Source organism: Quercus robur, chromosome 7, assembly GCF_932294415.1.
Source record: "Quercus robur chromosome 7, dhQueRobu3.1, whole genome shotgun sequence".
Classification (NCBI taxonomy): Eukaryota; Viridiplantae; Streptophyta; class Magnoliopsida; order Fagales; family Fagaceae; genus Quercus; species Quercus robur.
The window spans coordinates 37,731,868-37,759,455 of NC_065540.1; the positions used below are offsets into that span (position 1 = coordinate 37,731,868).

Genomic DNA, 27,588 nt, shown 5'->3' on the forward strand with positions numbered 1-27,588 from the left:
TAATTTCTAAACTGCGTGAACAATCAGGTTCTATTGCTTCGAGATCACAAAGATTTCCGAAAGTACTGCGAGCCGAGGGTGGTATCAATCGGTCCTATCCATAATGGTAAGCCAAAGTATCGATTAGCAGAGGAATACAAGCTTACATTGGCAGAAAACTTCATTGGAGAAAGTGGCAAGACTGAAAAAGAATTGTATATGGTGATTAAGAACAACATCGAGCAACTAAGGAAGTGTTTCGATGAGGAGGTGATTCGCAATTATAAAGATGAAGCCCTTTCATGGATGTTGTTTGTGGATGGTTGTGCAACACTGAAATTCATACAATCTGTTGTTGAGAAAAATGTCAAAAGGTTCCAAATTAAAAACGGTCAAGTGGCCTTTGTGCAACAGGATTTATTCTTGTTGGAGAATCAACTTCCATATCGAATTCTCAACGATTTAATCCAAAACAGTAATGAGAGTGAAAATTTAACGAAGTCGGTCCAAAGTTTCATCGATATGCAAAGTATGCAAAGTACGCAAAGTACGACAGGAAAAACACAGGAAAAGTCATCCAATAAAGAACCAGTTCATCTTCTGGATCTACTACGGAACAGACTTCTAGGTTGCACTTCCGTAAGTCCTGAAAATAACTCTGACCAGGAAGATTGGCATTCATTTCGCAACGTGCAGGAGCTTAAAGCAGTAGGAATTCATTTGAAGTCCAGCAACGATAGCTGCTTGCGAAAGATAACCTTCGCTGAGAAATGGAAATTCTACGGCGGAACCCTTAGTTTGCCTCCAATAATAGTGGATGACTCAACCGGACCCAAATTCTTCAACTTGATAGCTTACGAGATGTGTCCGGATTTTGATAATGACTATGGAGTCTCGTCTTACATATCCTTCCTCGATTCACTCATCGACGAACCCAAAGACGTTATAGACCTCAGGAATGCAGGCATACTCCAAAATTTCCTTGGCAGTGATGATGAAGTGGCTAAAGTCTTCAACAAGATAGGCACCGACTTGGTTCCTAACCTTGAAATATATAAAAACGTCAGATGCCAAATCCAGCAATACTACAACAAGGGGAGGATGCTCTGGATAACTCAAGTCATTCACGACCATTTCAGCAGCCCGTGGACGATAGTGGCTTTCATTGCTGGATTATTTGTACTCATTCTCAGTGTCTTACAGACCGTGTACTCAATGTTGGCTTATTACACTACAAAACGCGGGGGCCTTGGGCCGCGTTTTTAAAGCCGCGGCCATAGAAAACGCGGCCCAAGGTACGGCTAAAGCCCCGTTTCCAAAAATGCGGCCCAAGGTGAACCTTAAGGTCGCGTTTTTTACGCGGGGCCATAGATAGGCTCTGAGGCCGCGTTTTTTTGAGATAAAACGCGGCCCAAGGACCTCCGCATTTTATTTTTTCTGAAACTTTTTTTATTTTTTTTTTTTTGGTCTTCTTTTACTGAGGCCGCGTTTTTTTAGATAAAAACGCGGCCTAGGGGCTGGTCCTGAAGCCGCGTGTTGGAAACGCGGCTCTAATTCTGTTCTGAGGCCGCGTTTTCTTGAGCTAGAAACGCGGCCTAAGGACTGGTTCTGAAGCCGCGTGTTAAAAACGCGGCTCTAGTTCTGGATGGGGCCACGTTTTTGAAACGGGGCTTCAGACTTCCCCTATAGCCGCATGTTAAAAATGCGGCTTTAGGGGAAGTATAAATACCAATGAGAAACTCTCCAACCCATCTACTCTCCAACCCATCAGATTTCAAGCGCTCCATCCGATCTACCATCCGATCTACGATCTGACCCCTCATCACCTCCGTCCGATCTGACCCCGCATCACCTCCGACCGATCTGACCCCTCATCACCCTCCATCTCCGACCTCAACCCTCACCCTCCATCCGATCTCAACCTCTTTGTCCGTCACCCTCCATCCGATCTAAATTTCACCCAGTTTTTTTTTTTTAATTTGTTTTTTCTTCAGAGAAACCCATAAAAAAACTCCGCCGACCCCGACGCCGAGAGACCAGCCCAGCGCCGACGACCCCAACGCTGACAAGGCCGAACTCTCATACCCATCGGCGACCCATACCCAACGCCGCCGAGCCCATCGCCGACAAAGCGTATGTACTCTCTCTCTCTCTCTCTAGTGTGAGATTTGTAGAACATGTTGGTGGCTTTCATAGTATAACATTTGAGATAAGATGATAATAGTTTTTTTTTTTTTTTTTTAGATAAGATGGTAATAGTTTTATTGATTTATTTTTTCTTTGTTGTGTGCTGCATTATGGGCATTTGAGCTTTACAGTTTTCTAGTGTCAACCACATTCTTGTCAAATAATAAATACAAATAAGTAGCCAGAGTCCTATTATATACAATATATACTCAAACCTCACAAATCTTGTCGTGCTTAACTATCAATCATTCCACAAATATTTGATTATATTTTAGAACAGAGGACTTTAATATTGTAGGATTTATAATCCAATAACATTGGAATCTGTATGGATCAGTGTGCCACTTTGAGCAAGATTCTGATTGAAAGAAGTGGACTCACTCGAAGAAGTCTTAAGATGAAAATTCACATTCTTTTTTATCAATTTTGCTAATATATATAAGTGTGAGTAGCATGATTGGTCAATGTGTTGTAGTTCACATTTGATAACAGTGATAAGAATGAAATGTTGATATAACATTGTTTTTTTTTTTCTTTTTTTTCTTTTTTCTCAAAAAAAATAGTAAGGTGTAAATAGCCATGGAGTCTTTATTTAAGCATGATCATAATCCATCATATATATATATAACTGCAGCTGTTTTTGAGGGATCCTAGACATTCTCTTAGGTGTGGGTTCAATCATAGTTTAATCTCAACCTTATCGGGGACCCAATAGCAATCTCTCAAGCATTTTAAGAACCAATTTCATGCTCCTAAGGATAATTCAAGACATTAACTCCAATAAAATCACATGGAACTATACCTTTTTGTTACTGGACCACACACCTTCAGTGGTGATATATTTAATTAATTAACATAATTAGGCTGAAACTATAAACTTAAACACTGAGCATGAACTTTAAACACTGAGCTGCTGTTGCAGCAACTACAGGATATGCAACATCACTTTCTGCAACTAATAGCAACTTGGACAAGATTTTGCTGGACCATTTAAGATTTTGCCCCCACAATATGGAGCTCGTGCTTGGCTTCAGTGTATCAAAAATACTAGACTGGCAGATAGAAACGTTGATTGCAACTTTGAAAGTAGATGATCCAATTATATACCTACCAAGAGAAATTCTAGAAGTTTGACCAAAAAAATTATTGGGTTTGGTCAGCTTAAGAATCCAACTCAAGCCCAAGTTCGAACCTTGTGCAAAGCCCAACCCATGCTATAGTTTTACATCAGAAAGCTAAAATGGTCATGAAGACATGAACCACAAGCTTTCTTTCTTTCTTTCGTGGGGGAAGTGCAAAGGTTTTTTTTCCCCCTTATTTTATTTTGATCCTAACACAAACACTTTGACTAATCTTCCTCAATCTATAGCTAATAATTGCAAAACCAAAGAATCTTAAGCCTTGTGGAAAGTACAAAAGTTGATGAGAAAACAATTCCTAGCTAGGTTCTGTGCTGCCTCAGGAATAAGGTGGACTACATGATCACTTTTGTAGTCCTAGCTAGGTTCACATTATCACTTTTGTACCCATCATCCAAGGCTATGTATCAACCGGTTTGATAGGTACCTATATTTCTTAGCCTTTAGAAGGTGCTAGATAAAGAAATTCATGCAAAATATAGGCCTCCTAAGCACGTGAATGATATTGAAAATACAATAGTGTCACTATGTATATGGTACTAGTATTTTAGTATCATTCTGCTTTGATCAAAAGATTTTGAATCTCTTATAAATATATCAAGCTGATTCAAAGCAATAGTGCAAAATATATACTTTCCCACTTTTGTTATAAAAAAATTATACTTATATATAATCCAAACAGAAGAAATCATATTTCTTCATTTCAAAACACTTAGTTCAAAACCTTTTCCACCAATATATATGGGTGTAAAAAGAAGAAGATTAATAAATATAAATTAGAACAAATCTAGAAAATAAGCCAAAAAACTTCATATAAAAAAAAAGTGCAAAGAACAAACAAATAATTCAGAAAAAAATGGAATCAAATCAAATTTTCACACTTTTTCAATAATGGGTCGGGACATTAGCATAAGAACTTGAGTCCCCAAATGGAAATATTCTCTTGGTTCATGTTGCTAAGTACTAGATCCGCAAAAATTCATATTTTAGTTCCTGTTGAGCTTTAATTTATATATATTTTTTTAAAAAAAAGTGAGTGTGAACTGTGAATTAACCAATAATAATTTGACATGATCTTGACAAGATAATCCTCAAATGGAAGGTCTCCGAATGACGTTGTACTATAGTTACTGTGTAGCAATGTACCTTGTGAAATGGCCCACTCCATAAATAATTGGTCCCAGTCTCTGCATGTTTTCACGTGTCCTGCCATCCTATTGCCGTTAATTACACCATCATCAGCATCACCTTCTGGATTGGATTCTAAAGAGACCATATGATACCAAAAAACTATTTCAAGTATCATTTTCCGGCCCATTTGGCATACCCTTCCCCACTCTCATCTTAAGGGCGTGATCATATATGTCTCAATCATGAGAGAGAATTGGATGTCCAATGTGATTGAATTTGCATGAAGATTATGCAAATCATACAAATGATTGAGTGATTACATCTCAAATCGAGTTGTAACTTGTAAATGATAAAAGTTTAGTGATTTATTTGATTTATCAAATAATGATGGGTTTAAACTCACAAGTTTAAACTTTTAGGTTTTGTGATGTATTATACCAATTCAGCATATTACATTATATATGACTTTACAAAATGAGAACTTCTTAAGATGTTAATGTTCAACTTACACAGCCGAAATCCCAACAACAATCGTGTATTGAGTGGTATTTGTGGCTCTCATTTATAGTATTCTTGGTCATTATGCATGACAGAAACACTGTTTGGAAATACTTTCATTTAAAGGGGAAGGCTAGCAAGAGTATGTAGAGGTGTAAGGAATTGCTAGACTCGATATTTTTCCGTGTAGGCTCCGTTTTATTGGCTATGCTTTGAAGCATCATTCATTGCCACTAGTTCTTCAAGTCGAGCTACATGCCCCACAAAAAAAGTCCTGCCGCACTTGGAATGATAAATGAACAAGATACATGCAACTCTGTCAAATAAAACCCTAGAATGATTGGCCTAATTATATGTGCAGTGTTTGTGAAAGAGTGAAGACAATGGGTTTGTACTTTCTCCGAGTTTAGAGCCATCATGACAAGAAAACTGCATACAGAAAAGTATAATTGTCCTACTTTCCTTGTTACCGTGATTGGGACGTGTCTTTTGCACTAGTTGGGTAAACTGTTACTGCATAGCATTGTGGGGTCTAAATTTGGAGCATAATACATCCACAAGCACAAGTATACGCACAGACAATGAAAATGTATTCAATTTCACATGCGTGCACAGTAAGATAAGTTTGAGGTGAACAAAGATGGGTTCTTCTTCTTCTTCCTTTTTCTTTTTTTGTAAGAGAGTTTTTGGCTTAGCTAGCACTAGCATGATAGCCTTTACAACTTTTAGGGGTTGAATTAGAACATAGTAGTTTTTTCTCTCTAAAGATTCTTGAAAATTTGTGTTTTCTAAATGTGCATGCGTGTTTGAGTGTTTGCTTGCATGTTTATGTCTCTTTGCACAATTTATTTTAATTTTTGTGAGTTAGTTTCAATTGTTGATGATTTACTGTGAAGCAAATGCTTTGTAGTTAGGAAATATTTGAATACCCCGACCGTAGGATGCAACCTAGGAAGTATGGACATGGACACGACAATACAAGCAATTTCTAAAAAATTGTAAAACAACACGGTGGGTATGACACTAGCATGACACAGGTAAGACACCCCAAATGAAGTGTGTGTGCTTCCTAGGATGCAACACAATTAAGGACAACCCTCCTTAGAAGTGAAGAAGATCTTTCTCTGCTTTCTGGTTGCAATAAAGCTCACTTTGATGTTCTGTTCTTGGATTCAACACTTCTCAATTTAAAATTTTCTACTTTTTCTCTTTTTGCGTTGTTTCTCCATAATATTGAAGAAATCTGCACGGACATTTAGTTTGAAGTGCTATACTAATTGGTATAATAAGTTAATTTTCCTGTTTGGTGTAGCTGCCTATATTTACAAATTATTTTTCTTTATACCATAAGAAGAAATTGAATGGTTTGAGGTAATTTAGACTCCCTACCAATGAAAAATAAATTTTCATCTTGACCAAGGCTCATACCAATGTTTCCTTTTACATATATCAAGAAGTATCATATGGGCTTCCGTTATTTGCTTCCCACAGCCCACATTGCAAGTGTCACAAACCACAAAATTACGTATCATTATTGTCATGATTTGTAGTGCAAATTACATTGAAATCATTTCATAAAGCATTATTGAATATTTATAAGGTTATTCTATTTAGATCTTTTTCAATTTGGAACGAGATTACAGCTTAGTGCAAAAATATTTTTCCATCCATATATCAAGTCCATACCTCGTGGTTTTAAAATGACCCTGTTCTTTTTTCGTACTGCTCTATCAGAAAAATTTGGCCTATTTGTGCCCCCCAAGTTTTCAGTTCATAAAACTTACTTGAAGGAAGTAGTTAAATGCAACATTCGATGGTGGAGATCTAATCATCTATGACGGAAGTAGAAGGGTACAATAAGTGCTCAATTGGAAATTACCTTCTTTATATGAATGGCGGGTACATTCATCAACAGGTGTAACCTGTTTACACCTATCCAAACATTAAAAGGTGCAAGCTGTTTACAATTTGATGGAACTTATAATATGTGTAAGCTGAATGGAGAATACATGCGTCTTCAGTCCCTAGAAGTCAGGATAAGTTTTAGGTAGATTGTATTGGGATCCAAACTCTCTCCAATCAGTTGAAAACTGTTTACAGGAATTTTTTTCTTTCTTCTTCTTCTTCATTATTAGGGTAAATGACATCACACCCCCAAATGATCAAAATAATTAACACTGCCCCAAAGAAATTTAAAAAAGAGGGTGACAATGTCAATTGCATTATTTGTTTAGTATAGCAATTCTTCTTCTTCTTCAATGACATCATACCCCCAAATGATCAAAAATAATTAAACCTACCCCCAAATTAATTCAAAAAAGAGGGTGGGGTTTCAATTATTTTTATCATTTGGGGGTATGATGTCATTGAAGAAAGTTGGATATAGCAAGTTTAATTTCACTACACCTCAGATGTATCAGTGTAACTTACCCTTATTATTATCATTTTTACAGGAAAAGTTTAACTTATACCAAAATACCTCCAAACTTATTATTTAGTATAAAACCTAAGACATAAGCAGAAAAACCATAAAAATGTGCTTGACTAAAACGAAGCTTCCATACTAGAATTTGATTAAAATGTAGATAAAATCTTTTTGTCTAGGGTAATGAGTTGAGACTTGACTACTTTCTAAGCCACCTAAAAATAGAAATGTGATAGAAACAGGGTGATCAGCCCCATACTCTCTATATTATTGAAATATGTGCAAATTTATACAGTGCAGTGATCTACCCATGTAAGGTGTAGGATAATTCAGCTGATGGAAATATTATGCTTCCTAAGACAGATTTTATAAACCTACAACTCTTCCAATTGAATATTCCTTTTTTTACATATTTTTTTTTGGTAGAAACAAGAATTTCTGCAATTTCAGTGTCCCTTGTTAGCTCACTTATTAGTCTCTGTTACTTAGGCTGCAAACATCAGGTTGTACTGAACCACCCTAGCTGTTTACCCACTAGGTAGACTAAGCTGTTTATCCACTAGGTAGACTAAGGATGAACTTTACAGACCTAGTGTCAGGCCTAAATGCTACAAAATTAACTGACTTTAACTTTACCTAAGGCCATGTGTATCCCAAGCTAACCCCTGCATGCACACTAATGCAGTATGTTTTTATTTTTGTGGAACATATTATATGGTAATAAATTTGAAATAAGGTTACCATATCACATTACATGCTTTATAATTGTTTGTTACATAAACAAAGATCAGACACTCATAAGACATACAATTATCAAAGCTTTTTGATGATCCCTTTCTGTCTGCGTCCTTTCACAGCTATAAAAATGTGTGATTTTGATAGCATAGTAGAGATTTAAATTTAACACTACAAATGGTAATAGTTTTTTTTTTTTTTTTTTGAGATAAGATGATAATAGTTTTTTTTTTTTTTTTTTTTTTTTTAGAAACACACACACATATATAGGGGAAGGGGGATGAGATAGGGGAGATTATATATATATATATATATATATATGGGAGTTTTTCTTATTAATTGCAAAACTTTGCTATAAAATTGATAATAGGTGAATTTTATTATATTAAAGATTGTCAAGGTGCCTAAATTAACATAAACTAGCTTTTTAACCCGCACTATGTGCGGGAACCTTTTTTATTTACATTTATTAGAAAAGAATTTTTTTAATAATATTTAAATACACTTTTACCACGTACTAAACACCCAACACATATCTCCATTTATAAATCTAAATACAAACACCATAGGCAAATACCAAAAACGAATTTAACCCAAATCTAATACAAATACTCAAAACAAAATTTATTTTAAACCCATTAAAACCAAATCTAAGTCAAATATCTAAATCTAAAACAATCCAACCAAGTGCATTTGAAGATGCTAATTCAGCATCAGCTCATTTCATATCTCAGTTGTTCTTTTTGTTCTTGCTCCCTTCCAATCAGTCAAATATCGTTTCCCCTTTTTATTTTCCGCCTATCATGTCCCTTTTGTGAGGAATAAATATAGACCTTTGTAGATTCCGTTTAACCCCAACATTTATATACTGCACAAAGTAAATGTATCTTAGAAGCTTGATAAGAAACTTCAAAAAAAAAAAAAAAATCATAAATACATATAAACCACAAATTTTCTCATTAATTTTAGACACATATTCTCCATACTCTATCCATTCAATAGATGGTTATGTATGAGGATACAATGAACTTAAGACACTCATTTATGTTTTTTGTAGGTATACTATCTATCAAATACAATGAAAGAGAAAGCAAAATTAAACAAAAAACCAATTCTAGAGAACAAACAACATTGATTATTAAGCATATAACATGGGGAAAAAAATTAATTATGAAAAAATATGTAAAATCATTTAATTATAGGTATAGAATCAAAGAATTATAAATAATTTCTATTAGTATGGTACTACAATTTTCACTTATTGCTTAAACCTACTACTATCATAATCTAATAATATAAACATGATATGATAAAACTTCTAAGATAACTCTATAAAATAGCTAAACAAAATCATAATATCATAAAATTTTTAGTAATAAGTTAGTCTCATTCCTCTTCAAAGATTTTTCTTATTCAAAGTTAGGATTCTAATCACACCATTCAATCCATTATATAATTCAGTCTTCGATATATGTTGGTTCAACCTCACCCACATAAATAGATTTCCTTCTATACATGTGTATGCACCAACATGTAATTGTTGAAATAGTCAACCACCATAAACCAAAGTATGTCTCTCATCTTCACATTCGCTATAACCATTCTATCATCCATATTTAACTAAAGAGAAAAATTACATTAAATGTCAATTTATAAATTAAAAAAATACGTATAGTATGAAAATCTATTGAAACATGGTTTAGTCAAACTTAAAACTATACATATGTATTTGTTTTGTAGGAAAAAATGCTAGAGACCACAAACCATATATATAAAACTCGGTTTGGACTTAAATTTAGTAGTTATAGAAATATGACTAATAGAAACTCAAATTTCGCAAAACTAAGACTATATGTAATCTTAGAGGCAGACTGCATTGTAAAACTATACAAACACAAATAAGCCAAATTTGCTACAAAGCATAGCCTAAAAAAGAAGAAAAAAGAGAACTCTAACAATCTATTTGGCTGCTGGGAAAAGGTGGGAAAAAAATTAATGAAATCATAACAATTTTACAGGTCAATTTGCTTTGAGAACAAAACAGCACTAATGAGTTAATTGTGTTTTAGAATGAAAGAAAAGTTCTTTTCTTCATATTAAAAATTTTGCAGTAATTTTTTCTGCATAAGTATTGGATTTATTCATGTGTGCCGTGATTAATACATGTGATATATTGTTTTTTATTGAATTAGAACTTGATTCATAAACGGTCATGATTATCTTATCTTTGTCATGGTGCTGCATGTCCATATCATTGACTTGGATAAACATATAAAAGTTGATGCGCTCATACCATAAGAGCGTCTAAATCAATAATCTTTATCAATGCTGAAAAACAGAGAAATCCTTAAAATTTACACGGTAACCTTCCCAAATGAACAACATGCCCATATATATATATATATATATATATATATATATATATATATATATAAATGGATTCCAAAAACGTTAATCAAAACAAATCCAAACTTAAAACTAATCAACCAAAACTAAGTCATTCTCCGCAAGTTATTTGTCTGCTAGTGATTTCAATCAACATTCCTATTTAATTGTTCCTATTCCCAGAACAAACTAATTGAAAAAAAAAATAATAATAAAATTGACAAATTGACAATCAAAATCAAATTAAAAAAAAAAAATCAAACTTCTTCAATCTCCGACTCGCTGTTTTTCTGTCCTCTAAATGGTATCTAAGAGTGTAGTTTAAGGGGAAAAAGAAAAAAAGGAAGACATATATTGAATCAAAATCAATTCAATTAAATACCCAAACCTAATACTAAATCAACTCAAACGTTTAAAGCAATATTTAAAAAAAAAAAAAATTACTGATAAAGATTTCTGCTCTTTCCGAATAAGAACTCTTGTTCTCTCTTATTTCTCTGTTTTTGCCCTCTCCAGACCTAAATCATATATAACCCAAAATTTCAAAAAATAAAATCAAAACCTAATGTAACCCAAATACCTAAATTAAAATCAATCCAACCAAATTTCTCAAAACTAATTCATATTTCATACCCATACCCAGATCTAAGAAACAATGAAAAAAAAAAAGAAAAACTTAAGCATCGGTGTTAAGAAAATCAAGAGGAAGCGAAAGGAGAGAGTATCCGAAAGAGGAGAAACGGAAGTTAGAGCGTTTTAGGGTATGCTTTTTTTTTTTAATAGGCGGCTTGGTGTTTTTATAGATACACGTTTGATGAAAGACCACGTTGGCCTCAATTATGCTTTCTTAACTTCTTTATCAAAAAAATAATCCATATAACTTGTATTATCAACCTTGCATTATTATTTAAGAAGTCCCAACCCATGACAGTGGAAGACTTCGCATCCATGGTTGGTGTCCATCCACCCCTATGAGAATTTTTTTTTGCTAAATATTAAAAAAAAAAAAAAAAAAAGTGGAAGAAGATAAGTCATTTAATTTTCTCTTTCTTTTGGCCCAATAGGAAACCCAACATTGAAAAGTAAATGCTGTAGCTAGCTTCAATAAGTAGGAAGATATATATACATTATACTTATGAAAATTCCCCTTACTTAAGGGGAACACTAACACTATATCCAATGACCATTGTTACTTGTCAAAATTTTCTTATATCATCCCAATTATAGTCAATATTTTCATCAAACTAAGAAACAATTCATCCAGATATGGACTCTGATTTTTTGATAGGTTTACATAAAGTCCCAAATTATATTCAACATTCTTAAATATTTGAACTAATTCCTAAACAAGCAAGTGGTCCTTTCTTCTAGTGCCTTAACAATGTCAAAGATCTACTGCATTATATTTGATAACTATTTTAAATTAATAACTGTAGATGACTTCTTGGAATATCAAGATTTTGAGTTGAAATTTACACGCAAGGAACAAATCTTGGATATTGCTACAAGAGTTTAAAATATAAGAAAAGGGAATAAAACCTTCTTCTTTTTTTGAGAATCGAATTAAACCTTTAGTTAAGAAGGTTAATTAACAAGGATTATATCAATAGTTGTTACTTGTTAGTTTGTTACAATTGAACCAAAAAAAAAAAATATTATGTTGCTAGGATAAGCATAGAAAATATTTAATTAATCGAACTAATCCTTTTTCAGGCGTATAAACTCATTGACAACACTCCATAAACGAATGAGATCTAGTTTTAGATTGATATGATATCAACCTTTTTTTCTTTAGTCTTCTTTCCATTTAAATTTTCGTGTCTCAACAAAATTTTTATTTATATTTTTCTTGCTCTCACCACTTGTTAAAACACATGCCTAAAGAAATTTTTTCTTTCTTTCTTTATTTTATTATTATTTTTTTTTTATTGTTTTCCCCCTTCAAGAATCAAACTTTTTTTGGAACGCAGAAAAGACTGAGTTTCACTTTCACCACATATGGTACTAGAGGGTTTCCTTACACTTTATCTTTGCGGTCAAATAGAACAAAATGTCATTACATTTAAAAGTACAATGAACTATATAGCAATAAGGTAAATGAATTGAAAGGTCAAGAGTGCATATAATCTTTCAGGTTCGAAATTAGTAAGAAGTGCTGGGCGATTGTTATTACTATTTTTGGTGTTGTTATATATGTAGTTGTATATTAGAGATGACCATACTTAATCAGTAAAAATGAGTCTGTGATCATAATGGATTAGTTGCCATTTGGAATGGATAATTATGGTAATTGTTGTTAGCTTGAGTTGGTAAGGATTGATGTTGCAAAGTTGTAAATGACATACAGGTGTAGAAATTACGTAATAATACGTCACAAGGCTATATATATATATATTCCTTATCATTAGTTTAAATACTAAATTTAGGAAGAAAAAAAAAACAATAATGAAAACGTGGTTTTGTGAAGACTTTTTGTCAGCTATTGGCAGGAATAATCACAGTACTTTACAAACTATGTAACATACTTTAACAAGAAAGAATGTCTAAATAATTTTAGACACAACAAAATAGAAGAATGAAAATGTCTAACCTAGGAGTTACAAATACCAACAAACCATTATCATCTAAGCCCCTGTTTTCAATTAGTAAAGATGACTATGATCATGTCTATGTAAAATGTTCATAACTAACTATAATATTTTCTATTAAATGATATCACGTCATCGGTATCATTAAAAAAAAAAAAAAAATGTTTTTCTAACTTATACAGTGTAGTTAACTCGTGATATCAGAACAATTGGCATAATATATTTGTTGCATTTATGATTTTCAAGCATGAAACAGAAGTTTCTAACCTACATTGGGAAGATCACAACCATGCCTTCTGTCTCCCCCAACATCAAAACAACAGCTCAAATCCTTCAATGTCACGCACTAACATGTGCATACTATTTATGTAGTCAACTTGTCCTGCATGAGCGATTACTATGTTATAAATTTTAATAACAATATTTAAAACTATAGGGTAAAAATTTTAATAACAATAAATTTTACTATGTCATAAATTCTAACAGTATTAAACTATAGGGTAAATTCCTTCAATGTCTTGCATCTTGCTTCTCATCATTATGTTATAAAAGAGTTTTGTAGTCATTATATGCCTTAATATCCTCAGTTTTAGTGTGATATGATATATCATTGAAAACCTAATCTATCTGACCAACCATGAAAGAAGAGCATAAGGAATATGTAGAATTTGTAAAAGCTGGAATGTTGAGCCAGGCACAACAATTGTGTTGGATTTTTTCCATAGCATAATTACTATTTTTAAGAGTAATAATTCAAGTAACACGTTGTAATTCTTTAACCGATACTTTGCAATTTCTCTCATATTTGGAATAGAAAGTTTTGTGAAAAACCAAGTAATAAATTTTATTTTCATTTTATTCTATTATTATTGCACTTATTGTCTTTCTTATCAAATTTCCAACGCAAAAATTTTATCAGAATTTAATTCAATTCTCCCCAAATAACAATATTTAATAATTTTGATTTCCATTTTAATAAATTTTAATTCTAAAAATGTATCGTAATTTGGGTTCATTTCGGATTTTCCTCTTTTTCGAAACATTATCCAATGGTAAAGGCAATAGAGTGGTTGATTAGATTAGAGGAATATTAACAGTAATTTCCCTGTAATTTCGATAGCCATAGCCGGGTGTTTAAATCCCCTTCCTTGTTTATTGAATTGTAATAAATCTAACGGTAGAAATACTCTAATGGCCATGTCATCAACCTTCTACAAATAAGTGATCTATTAGCTTCAGTTATCTCCAACCATGTCAATATATGTTGTTTACCCTTATAGAGAACTTATTATTGTTGAATGTTGAAGTTTATTTAGTCTAATTTTTCACACCACAATATCCTCATTTTCCTATAATTGAAACTAACTTAAGAATGAATTATAGGATAATGCTTATTTTGAAATTATACTAAGCACATTGTATCCTACATAAAGTACTTGTTTATATATTTGTACACATCTAACACAACCGGCTTTCGATACAGATTGGGACTCCGCTTTGTATTCCTCAGAGGGATTTTATTCATATAGGGCGAGTTTTGAAAATAACCATAAAGCTGTTGATTTTGCAAAATTTAGCAGACTGAAAGTTGCAATTAAGGTATGTGTTTGAAACTTTGATTCTGTACTAAAATGGCATTAGTGATAATGTATTATTAGTTTCATTAAAATTATACATGAAGAAAGTGTTGTTTATTAGTATTATTAAATGAAAGCTCATTGGCCAAAGTTATCCAAATATAGGCAGACATAAAATGTTATAATTGACAATTTTTGTACTCGATAGTCACTCCTTTGCTTGGTATTGTTGTCATGTTTCCTTACTGAGATTACTCCATATTCAGGATCCCTTATCTATTTTCCTGGTTCTGCATACTGTTATTTCTCCATGAGCTTTCCTCCCCCCCCCCCCCCTGCCCCCCGCAGGCGGAATACGCTTCCACGTGCTTGATGTAATGATGAGTTTGGAGTTTTTCTTTTTAGATTTTAAAAGGTTTTCGCTGTCAACTCCTTGAGCACCTGTATATAGGTGCTGATATATGGGTGACTCTATTGATTGGTTATGGGTGACATTTAATAAATGGATTAGGAACAATTATAAACATTTATGAAGAAATGAATTATTACCAGGAATATGCTATCAATTATCAAATAATGAAATGGGTAAAATGATTAGCATATCCTTTAGGTTGCATTTGTAGTTTCGATATCTGGATTTAAAATCAAGGAATTCCAATAATAATTACTAGTATAGATTGCTTGATATTAATTTAACAACACATGATGATGCTTATTTGAATAGAATTTACATTACTACACATGATGAAATGGCAATTAATGGAATGCATTTTCTTTCTTCATTTAAAATTGTTTGGATACATGCGTCGTTGGATTATGTTATCATTGTTCATGTCCATGGACAGGAAATTGTCTTCGTATATACTCTAAAGGATTCTTTGATTCTATCTCAGGTACTTGGATCATAACCAGTTTACAGGGAGATTTGACTTAGACTTCTATAAACACCCTTTCTTGAAAGAATTGTGAGTATTCTTTACCACTCAGATGTACGAAAGTTGTCAATTCCTGAGCTTGAGCATTGAATTGGGTATTCTATTGTTAATTAATTGTTTTTAACAGGTATATTCAGGGTAGAATTTTTGTGTTCTGTTTGATAGAATTTTACTGATGGACTTAGTAGAATATTTGATTTTTTTCCCTTTGGCTACTCATAATTTGTGTCATGCTCACAATGATAAAATTAATATGATCTTTCTCTGTTTGAAGTTTTGTAGAAATAACATTAATTACATAAGAATTGAAGGAAAAGGAATGCCAGAGTTGGAGGCTATTATTTACATTTTGTTTTTTGGCGTCCCTTTTACAATTACATTATGTTTTAACCACAATAGGTGTGAGTGCTTCTACCAGAGTGATTTAGTAAACTCTCTATTCACATATTCAATGCATGTTCTTGACAAGAGTTTGTCAGTTTTTCACTCTATGAGTCTTGTAATTGTCTCAAATATACTAGAATTGTATATAGGTAGGCCATGTCAGTAGTTATAGGCTCTGGATGTTACCCTCGTGTTATGTCAAATTTGGAGAATCAGTGAGTACAAATATGGAGTTTGAGCACTTGATAATTTGATACTACTGCCCTCAGATTCAGTTGTGGTGAATGAAACTTCTCTAGGCATATTTTGTGTTTCACTAGAATTGCATAAATGCTATATATACTCATATTTGAATGGTGTCATTAATGTTTTCTCCTATTTATAAACATTTCATGCATTTATGTAAATATCCCAACCTAACTATAATGAAATGAATATTGGAAATAAATTTTCCTAACTACCACAATTGGAAAGAAAAAAATTTGTGTATGACAAAAACAAAAAGATATTCACAAGTAAGTTCTGATTTATCCGTTTTTATCAACATAACTTAATTTGATTTGGATATATTTTCCCAATAATTTTATATCCACCTAGTTTTTAATAAATTTGTTTACTTTTCTTTTCAAAAGCTGCCAACTTTTTGTCATTTATTGGGTGTCATTGCATTATTTACTTCTGCGATGACACCCAATAAAACAGAAAGCAAACAAAATTAGTCTTCTCTTTATGCATTGTTGATGTATTATGTTCATATAGGTCATTTCAAAGCACATGATTGGTATGAAACCAACATCACACTCTTGCATCCACTCTCGTTAATGGGCACATTTTCAAACACCATCATTACGAATGAAATTGTCAACCAAAATGTCTTGAACTCACTTTTGACGAATGACCCAAGTAATTGAGCATCATGGTATTATAGACCGAAAATGTTGTGAACTCACTCTTGGTATTTGTTTTCTAAGTTTGTAAACACTTATGGTTAACTACTTTTCCAACTTCTTACATTGAGTTAGTCTAGGACAAGTGTTATATGTTCTAACAAAATAGCCGCATACTTGGGTATGTCTGTTCTTCACAAATGACAAATGAATGTAATTATAATAATTAGTATCTTTGTAGTAACAAATCTTGGTGTAGGTAAAATTCCGTAATGGACAAAAGTTGGATGGAGAAGCGGAGGGGTACAAGGGAATATTTTGAAGGTGTAAACCAATTCGTGGAATTTGCTGCTCCATCTGCACGCAATGGGAAGATCTATTGTCCTTGTGTGAAATGTGTGAATTTGCTTATACAACCGCTAAATGTGGTACGTGAGCACTGTTGGGCTTCGGGGATGCTTAAAAATTACAAAGTTTGGAACTTTCATGGTGAATCGGCGGCTGCTACGCCAGCTACTGAATGTGGGAGCTCTCATGTGCAAGAAACCCAAAATCCATATGGTGATTTCCATGGGATGTTGCACGATTTGTGCCCCCCGCATGAAATCCCACCCGAACCAATGGAAGAAGGTCCAACTGCGCAACGTCCGGATGAAGGTCCGAATGATGACGCCAAGAAGTTTTACAAGATGGTAGATGATGTAGACAAACCTTTATATGAAGGTTGTACAAAATTTAGCATTTTCTCAGCCATTGTCGTGTTGTTCCAGTTGAAGACTCTGTGTGGTTGGACAAATAAGTCATTTACTCTGTTGCTTCAAGTCCTGATGGATATGCTTCCTTCAGACGCTAAGTTGCCAAAGGACCATTATGAGGCTAAGAAGATAGTTCGAGATTTGGGTTTGGGTTATGAGAAGATCCATGCTTGTCCCAATGATTGTATGCTGTTTTGGAAGCAAAATGTTAACCTCGAGGCGTGTCCTTGTTGTAAAGCTTCAAGGTGGAAAACAAATGAGGCATCTGTTGCTAGTAAGCATGCTTCATCCACTAAGGGGAAGAAGAAAGCTGCGAAGATCCTACGGTGGTTCCCCTTAAAGCCAAGATTGCAGCGACTATTTCTTTCACCCGATCTGGCTAGTTCTATGAAATGGCATGTTAATGGTCGTACTGATGATGGGCTAATGCGGCATCCTGCTGACTCAGATGCATGGAAAATGTTTGACAGTAAGCATTTACCCTTCTCATCTGACCCTCGTAATGTCAGACTTGGATTAGCTGCAGATGGGTTCAACCCCTTCGGAATTATGAGTACTAGTCACAGTACGTGGCCTGTCATGTTGGTCCCGTACAATCTCCCACCTTGGCTGTGCATGAAACGGTCATCTTTGATTCTATCATTAGTTATTCCTGGTCCTACCTCGCCAGGGATTGCTATAGATGTGTACTTGGAACCGTTAGTAGAAGAACTAAGGGAGTTGTGGGATGTTGGAGTACAAGCATACGATGCATCTTCAAAAGAAGTATTCCAATTGCATGCAGCATTGATGTGGACCATAAATGATTTTCCTGCATATGCAGATTTGTCGGGTTGAAGTACCAAAGGTGAGTTGGCGTGTCCTTCTTGTGCCGTGAAGACCGAGTCTCGATATTTGAGAAATGGTCACAAATTTTGTTACATGGGACATCGGCGATGGTTGGATGTTGACCACGATTTCCGCAAAGATGGTATGTCATTTGATGGATCTAATGATGCTCGATTGGCTCCTGAACCACCAATCACATCTGACATTATTGTGGAAACTGAACATTTACTTGGACGTTGTCTGGGTAGGAAATGTCAACTTGCTTACAAAAAAAGGAAGAGAAGGGAGGCAGACCAGAGTGGTTGGAAGAAAAGGAGTATATTTTTTACCTTGCCTTATTGGAAGGATCACAAGTTGCGACACAATCTTGATGTGATGCATATAGAGAAGAATGTGATGGACAATATACTAAGCACACTGTTGAACTTGAAGGATAAAACGAAGGATAATTACAAGGCACGCCTTGACTTAGCGGACATGGGGATAAGAAGTGAACTCCACCTACAACGAAAAAGTGATGATCAGTATACCATACCGGCCGCATGTTTTCATATGACTTCATTGGAGATAGATGGTTTCTTGCAAGTTTTGAAGGACGTAACAGTGCCCGATGGGTACGCTTCCAATATCTCACGCCGTGTGAATATGAAAGAACGCAAGATTTCTGGTTTGAAGAGTCATGATAATCACATATTGATGCAGCAACTTTTTCCCATAGCATTACGTGGTTCTTTGCCATCTCATGTTACTAGGCCGTTGATAAAGTTAGCTTGCTTCTTTAGACAAATTTGTTCCAAAACCCTTACGGTTTCAGATATTGTGACTAGTGAGGCAGAGATTGCAGTGACATTGTGTGAATTGGAAAAAATATTTCCTCCATCATTCTTTACAGTGATGGTACATTTGGTCATGCACTTAGCTGCTGAAGCTAAGATTGGTGGTCCAGTGCACTACCGTTGGATGTATCCCATTGAGAGGTAAGATGTGGGTAATACTATTGATCAACTTCTAGTTTCATGTGCGTGTTCGAATTACCATTGCCAGTCATTAATCTTATCATTCTTTTATAGGTACCTCTCACGTCTTAAGTCTTACGTACGAAATAGAGCTGCTCTGGAAGGGTCTATTGCTGAAGGATACATAGTAGAGGAGTGCTTAACATTTTGTTCACGGTATATGGAAGGAGTGGAAACTATATTCAATCGACCCACCCGGATGATTGAGGAGTCAACGGGGGTGGTTTCGATCATGACACTAAACAATAAAGAGTGGACCCAAGCCCATCGCTACGTTCTATTCAATTCCGAAAACATCAACCGCTTTCGTGAGTAAGTATTACATATACAAATATAATTGGACGTCAATCGAATGTACGTAAGGTCTATTAACCCTAATACAATTGCCTGCACAGGATGCACAAAAGCTTGATAGAGGATGAACTTCGAAAAGGCCACAATCGTAACGTTTCTGATGCCATTATATATAAGCACCACATGGAGAAGTTTTGTACTTGGTTTAGGGGTCACGTACGTATGACATTTTCAACTTATTAAACTTGTAACACTGTCTCAACTATGATTAATTGTACTGATATGAATTATTTTATTTTGGCCAACTGATGTTAGGTGATGTCCCTCACTGGTGCTGATAAGGAAAGAGAGGGAGTTAGTGATACCCTTGTTGCATTGTCCAAATGGCCGTATATTTATGTAAAGCGGTTCAAGCATTATGTAATAAATGGCTTAAAATTTAGGAGTGTAAATGATGAGGGAAACAGGAAAACGCAGAATAGTGGAGTTAGTGTTGCTACTGATAGGGGCAATACTTACTATGGTATTTTAAGTGATATAATCGAGTTGAATTATTCTGACAATATGAAATATGTGTTATTCAAGTGTAAATGGGTTCATGACCAACATAGGAGAGGATATAAGACTGATGAATTTGGGTTTCCTATGGTAAACTTTACACACTTCATACATGGTGGGGATAAAATGACGGATGAACCATATGTCTTGGCATCGCAAGCTACGCAAGTTTTTTATGTGGAAGATAAAAGGCACAAGGATTGGTATGCTGTTGTCAAAACTAAAGCTAGGGACGTGTTTGATGCTGGTGTTGGTCCCCAACGTGAGGAGGATGATACATATAGTTTTTCTGAAAACGTTCCCTACAATATAAGTACTAATGAGGTTGTGAGTGACAACCTTCGTTGGGCTCGGGATGATGTAGAGGGAATGACAGTTGATGCCTCCATCATTGCTGAAAGAGATCTTCATGGAGTAAACAATGAAGATGAGTTTATTGACGATGAGTCTGACAATGAAGATGAGAACAACGATGAGTATACCGATGATGAGTAGTGTAATAGTTTAGTGGTGTATTATGTGTTTGGATGTTACAGTTGTTAATGAAAACATATTCATTCATTAATTAGTTGGAATGCCTCTGTGTAGTATTTGTTGAATTTGTTAATTCCTCTTATTATTGTTAATTCGAAGAAATTTTTACTTATTATGTATTCAATTCCTTTCCCTTGTAGCTATTGGATTTGAAATTCATTTCTTATGAACTTGGATATATGATCGTCTGGTGTTAGGGTTTCATTTCGTTGTGGTTGTAGTGTTTGGCAAAGAGAAGCTTTTAAACTTGGATATATGTTTGTATATATTGTTAGATATTAAAATAAGTTATTTTACCCAGTTTGTTTCATTTACATTTTATGCAATTGATTGTTGTCTATAATTAACAGTTTTTTTGTTTTGTGAAGTTGTTGGACGCAGAAATGGGTAAGAAACGCCGATTGCCAGTTGTAGACGTCGGCGAAGGACCCTCGAGTTCACGACAGAGAGGGGAGGAGCTACAAGCCGCCCATACTAGTGATGCTAGGTCACAGCCCTCAGGTAGTTTACATATCTTAAAATGTAACGTTTGATATTTATTACTGTTGTAACTAATTTTTCGAATGTTTGCTACAGGAATGGAAAGGGACCATCCATTGACAGTTGTGGAAGTTGGCCAAGGTTCATCACGCTCACGAGACATCATGGAGGAGGAGTTAAGGGCTGCCTATGATGCTGAGCACGCAAGATGGGAGGAAGGAGATATTGATGATGATGAGACACAGGCGCCTTCTGGAGGTAGTTATTCGTACAATGTAGATTATTCTTAGGGTAACACTTTTATGTTTACTAGTAATGACTAAACAGCAAACACTTTTATATTTTCCCTTTGAAGCTAGCTAGTTGACAAAGATGACGACCACCCACCTCCAGCCTTTCCTCACTCACTCTCCATTTTTTTCTTGGTATATTTGCTAGTATAGTATTGTGCTTAAGGTACAATTACAGCCTAGGACTACCTCAATGAAGTTGCATCATAGCTGCCATGAATACTACAAAGAGAAATGCATGTGACTAAGATAACTGCATTAAAAGCTTTTTATACCTTTTAGCCTCATTTCCCTCCTAAACAAAATTAGACTAAGACAATTGCATTACCTTATTGGCTGCTTGGAGGAAATACTGTGAAAAAAAAAAAAAAAAAAAAAGACTTCTAGACGGGTCATAGTTCAACAGAGTAGTGAGTTTTGATGGGCAGACTTGACTACCCTGTTCACAGTCTCTTTCTTTTTTGGGGTCCATCCTGTAACCAGGATTTTGAGAATATTTTGTGTGTCAGCTATGGAAAATGGCCGACATTAAAGTGGCTAGAGGATTCTAATCTTCTGTTTTCTTTGTTAGAGAGAAAGAGGATTCTAATCGAGATGTACTATGACTACAAACTTTTAAAATTAAATGTTTCATCCTCTTTTTTCTATTCTTTTTTTCCTTTTATCTTGCTTTTTTAGGAAAAAAAAAAACTATCATTCACGTAAGTGAAACATTTACGTCCGAGAAACATTTACGTCAAAGAACAAAACTTCTAAGACAGGAGGAGAAAGATTTTCCATCCAAGTTACATCATTAAAGATATATTTAACAAACTTAATAAAAAAGTGCGCTATTGAATTACCAGATCGATTGACACATGAGAAAAAGCTATCACCAGCATCAATGTCTTTATTTCTTGCAAAATATATGTTCACATCACATAATTGACTACATATGCACAGCTAGACATCAGTTGCTTGTTTTTTATGTTATCAACATTGCAGTGTCACGCAAATTTTTTTAATATTTTTTTATTTATTAACAAGATGTCACAGAATTTTTATTTTTCTCTCTCGTTTAGATATCTGTTTCTGAAACTTTATTATAGTTTTTTGGATGATGGTTGTCTATAAAGGTGGTGAATGATGAAGAGGATGTGTGTAGGATAAAGTATTTTTTTATTTGTATTTTTTTAATATATGGAGGTAGAAGACAAACTTTTCATTGTTGTGTGTTGAGAGAGTTTATTCTATGGGGATAAATTAAATAATGGCCCTAAACTTATCGTAATTTTGTTACTATCCTTGAATTCCTTTTGTTTGTTAATAAAGATATAGGGATACGAATCTAATCTCATGTTATTCTTGAATTGGGCTATTGTGGGTATTTGGATGTTTTAGAAGCATCTTCCATTTACAAATTAGAAAAGAAAGAAATTTAAAATAAATAAATTTAGTAATTTTTTTAATGTGAATAATAAATGTAGTAATTGTATTGTATCAAAGATACACAACTCCTTGGGAGTAAAATAGTACTAAGTCTTCATGGATTGAACATATGCCCTCCCAAATAAGAGAGTATGGAATTACCTTTGACCCAAATACTCCTTGATTAAAGCATTTATAATTCAAGTATATAATTGTGGACAAGTCAAGGGCCTCTATTTATTATTATTATTTTTTATTTAAGGGACGAGAAGGGGAGAGAAAAGAGCCCGTGGTATGAGTACTGGAGACATAGAAAGGTGCCAATTGGATTGTAATCTCAATGTGTTAATGACATTATTTATTTTTTTATTTTTTATTTTTTGTTTACATCAAAGTACCGAATGTGAGATTTGAACTCAAATTTTTTGTTGTAGAATTAGATAATTTTATTGAGTTACAAAACTTTTAATATTATTAAATGAAACTACCTAAGCCAATGAAAAGGACAACTATCCTCCCAAAAAAAAATAAAAAATAAAGAATTCATAGCTGCTGTGACTGCTGTCATCTTCAAAGTAATCTGATTTCCAGCCTTGGTTTTCTCAAATACAACCTACACGCAATATACACGTCACTATAACTTTTTCTTGCTTGTACAGTTGTACGTAATCGTTATTTTTTGCCGCACATTACATCACCAAAAGGGCACATCTGTTGGGTCTGGCTTAGGCCAACCTCAATTAGATTTGTTAAAATTTAAATCTAATAAAGTTTGGTTATAAATTTGGCTAGAGTCTTAGGGGCAGTTAGGACCTGAACCCATAGTTTCATGTCAGTGTTTGATGTATGTAATGTTAGCACTAAGCTAGGTGACCCTATTATGTAAATTTTATTATCATTTTCTCCTTTGGTGTACAGTTTCCCAAAGCAAAAAAATTTGCAAAATTGATTTTGGAGTTAATTTTGCATGCCATCTTTGGGCTGGTCTGCTGTTACAGTTTTTCTAGGAAACTAACTTTGTAAGTTTCAACTACCATAAGCCTAATCTAGAATTGAAATGTTGTTGACGAGAATAACTAATTGTGTCACTCTATCATTTGATTTGGACTGACTACGGGTTTTAAGGGAGGGATGCAGTAATCAGCACACACACACACACACACATATATACAGCTATATATAGTCCTATCAAACCCAACTCTGCAGCACACTTGCTCAATGGTTGGGTCTCCTCATGGAACCATACTCATCTCTTCTATTTCCCACTGTTTTGGGTTCCTGTGAAACGGATGGGATAGTTCCACTCGATTTTGCCTCCCTTCTCTAGTATATAATTCGTTTCTAAAACAAATTAATTAAAAAAAAAAAAACACCCAAGTGGGGGGTCAACCTAGATTCTTTACGTTACGTCCCCTTGGAGACCTTGCAAAGCTAAAACCTGAATTAAGTTAACCATTCATTACATTTCATGGCATGGGTCAAGCTAGATTCTTATGGCTTAAAAATGAATATGACGATGGTTTGGATAGTGAAAGCCACACAAATAAGCTCTATGATTGCAATAGACTTTGAATTTCAACAACAATGCAGTGCACATAATCATCCCTGCAACCAACAAATATTCTGCCACCTATCATTACAGGTGAAGAGAATATGTCTCCCTGGAGGTCCAACCTAGCGAATTCACTATGGTCCAAGTCAATGTTTATGCCTGTGTGTGTTAGGGGGGGGGGGGGATGAGGTGTATTATGTGGTGAAACTAATACAAAATTATTATTATTACAAGAGTTCCTTTAGAGAATAATATTAAAATATTAAGACACGCTCAAACATTATGCCTTTTTTTTTTTTTTTTTTACACCAACAGATATTTATCGCTTTTTTTTTACTTATTATCGATAAGTAACACAAGCAGCTAATAAGTTCAAACCCAGGACATAATCCTCCATCTCTGTGTTTGAATTTTTTTGTATGATTGATAAATACATGCAACTTTTCTTCCTTGGATGAAAACAGTTTTTTATTTTTGTAAGGGATAAAAACAGCTTTTAGATAGAGACATCGACTTATTTGTTATTATCAGTTTCTTTAAGTATCAAAATGTCCACATTTACAAAGATCACATATATCTCTCTAATTGTGAACTTTGAAATTTCATTCCTAATAATGGTTTACTATATGCAGAAGATTTGGTCCAACAAACCGCACCATCCACTGATGGGTGTGCAGAAGATTCAGTTCGAGAAACCCCAATATCCAATAATTTAAATAAAAAACGTGGAATAACGCTAATGCAGCGGATATGGGCTCTTCCGGCGAACAAGAAACTTGTATGTGGGTTAAATGGGAGCCAGCAGCCGGTTGGAGAAAGCGGGCAAACATTCAAAAGGTGGTTGGGCACCTTATGCATCTGCCACAACTATTGCCCACTTATGCCAAGAACTTGGACGCATGTCGACCGTAAATACAAAGAAGAAGCTTGGATAGCGATAGAGGTTGTATCAAATAGGGATACTTTTAATTGTTGTTTATAGCCGTGTATGTGCTAAATGGCATTTTTAGTAGGGTGAATTATTGCACTATGCTAACTCAATTTTTGCATTTCAGAAAAAGTGGATCATTGACCCAGAGATTATCAGACCAGCTAATCAAATGAACTGGGCAATGCACTTGCTAGGGGAGTTGAGAAGAAATCGAAGAAGTAAGTTGAAAAAGAAATGCTACCCAAAAGATGCGTTGAAAGATGATGTCTATAAAAATAAACCATCTTGGGCTGAGGAGCAGGACTACCGCGCACTAGTTGACTATTGGTTTGATCCGAAAACGAAGGTTGCACTATTTTCTTGCTGTATTATTTTTTAGTGATAATATATGTGATGGGGTATTTGGATATACTGAGTACAGTGTTTTAATTGATTTCTTTGTTTTAAATTGTTGGCGGGAATGTGTTTGTAGACATTATGTGATACGAACAAGAGAAGTCGTTCGTTTCAGAAGGATATAGCGAGGACAGGGCCTATAAGTTTTGCCCAAACTGCGGACAAAATGGTAAGAAATGCATTATACAACAACTAGCCAAGTTTTAATGCTCTACTATTTTAATTGAACTTCTGACATATTTTAATTGAACGTCTGACATAATGCTCTACTATTTATTTATTTTGTTGTTGAAAGAACATGGTCGATTCAAATTCATGGAAATTAAAATAGATTTTGTCGGCGTGAGTTTAGCATTGAGGAAGGGCTTGCATGGAGATGACAGTAATGGTGGCAATGCCCAATGTTGTCGTAGGGTCCAAACTAAGCAATCCACAACTTCTTGGTTTAGAAATAATCAATATGGAAAATTCACAACAAAATTTCCGTACATATTGTTTGGTTAAATTAAAATTATTATGTGTCGGGGTAAGGAAGAAACTAGTTTATTGATGTAGAGCATAGTGTTGGGGTGATGTTTCCTGTTTTTGATTAGTGATTTCATTAATATTTATGTTTGCCACATTGTTAGCAAGAGTTTGGTTTGGTATATAGCAATTGGTTCTTTTTGAAATTTGCTTTCCTTTGTGACCTTCAATAGGAAAACTAAATAGGTTGAAAGTGGACATCTCCAATACAATTGGGATGCATATATGCAGGGGGTTGTAGCCGCGTTTGAAACGTGGCTATAGACAAATTCTAAAAATAGTTAGGGGGTTATAGCCGCGTTTGAAACGTGGCTATAGACAAATTCTAAAAATAGTTAGGGGGTTATAGCCGCGTTTTAAACGTGGCTATAGACAAATTCTAAAAATACTTAGGGGGTTATAGCTGCGTTTTAAACGTGGCTATAGGTAACAGATATAACCACATTTAAGAAACGTGGCTATAGTTGTGGCCTATAGCCGCGTTTTAAATGCGGCGAAAATGTCTTCAAAGCTGTCAACAAGGGTGCTATGGCCGCACTTTTTCAAACGGCAAGAGTGTTGGTACCAAAAATTGCTTGATACAAAGCATTCACACGGCAAGAGTGCAACTCGTCTTTTTGAACGTAATAAACTACATGTTTACGGAATTTGTTTACATTTATATTGCATGTTATGTTCCAGCTTTCATTTGCTATGTTTGGTTGTCGATTGTCGCTTCATATCACCAACATAAATTGTCACTATTGTAATGAGACTGATGAATATGATGTAGGCAAAAGAAAGCGGCAAAGCAGTGGAGCGTGCAGATGTTTTCATAAAAGCATACTGCAAGAAAGATGGGACTCCTATTAGTGATGTAGTGCTACATAAGATTGTAAGCCCTATATCATAACCTATTTATTTTCTATTTTGTGCGTGAAATGTTTATAGCAAATAATATGTTATTTGGTTTATGTATGAAAACAGTCAAAAATGAAAGAAATTTTAGACAACGGGGGCAAACTAAAAGGAGACCGTCGCGATGGAATTCTTTGGGCACATGATGATGCGTTCGCTCAAGTGATGGGCAAAGAAAGTTCTGGACGTGTTCGTGGGGTCGGTTTTGGACCAACCCCAACAGGAAGAAGTGGGTCCAACCTGCCATGTTTGCCTGGGCCGTCGTCCCCTGAAAC

At 34.5% G+C, this 27,588-nt stretch overlaps 2 protein-coding genes and 1 long non-coding RNA gene across 4 annotated transcripts in view; 2 read left to right on the forward strand and 1 right to left on the reverse strand.

The window, feature by feature from the left end:
* LOC126693306 (UPF0481 protein At3g47200-like) overlaps positions 1-27,588 on the forward strand; it is a 41,788-nt gene that overhangs the window by 3,818 nt on the left and 10,382 nt on the right. The window contains exon 2 of one of the 2 annotated variants that reach the window (XM_050389230.1): positions 28-375. In XM_050389230.1, the coding sequence (XP_050245187.1) occupies positions 28-375 (348 nt within the window). The remainder of the gene's footprint in view (positions 1-27; positions 376-27,588) is intronic. The other variant, XM_050389231.1, reaches the window with a different exon arrangement.
* LOC126693308 (uncharacterized) lies at positions 8,661-11,126 on the reverse strand. Its single transcript, XR_007645298.1, has 2 exons — positions 10,924-11,126; positions 8,661-8,962 (listed from the first exon to the last, which is right to left on the reverse strand). It is a non-coding gene; the product is annotated as an uncharacterized LOC126693308 (long non-coding RNA).
* LOC126693307 (uncharacterized) lies at positions 19,545-20,876 on the forward strand. Its single transcript, XM_050389232.1, has 3 exons — positions 19,545-19,761; positions 19,845-19,959; positions 20,059-20,876. The coding sequence occupies exons 1-3, from the start codon at positions 19,610-19,612 to the stop codon at positions 20,794-20,796; spliced, it is 1,005 nt and encodes a 334-aa protein (XP_050245189.1). The 5' UTR covers positions 19,545-19,609; the 3' UTR covers positions 20,797-20,876.

Bases quoted from the DNA above. Each gene is read 5' to 3' on its own strand.
- LOC126693307 (XM_050389232.1), top strand. From the start codon at position 19,610: ATGGAAGGAGTGGAAACTATATTCAATCGACCCACCCGGATGATTGAG. The intron at 19,762-19,844 runs GTAAGTATTACA...TTGCCTGCACAG, and splicing joins AACATCAACCGCTTTCGTGA to GATGCACAAAAGCTTGATAG. The intron at 19,960-20,058 runs GTACGTATGACA...AACTGATGTTAG, and splicing joins GTACTTGGTTTAGGGGTCAC to GTGATGTCCCTCACTGGTGC.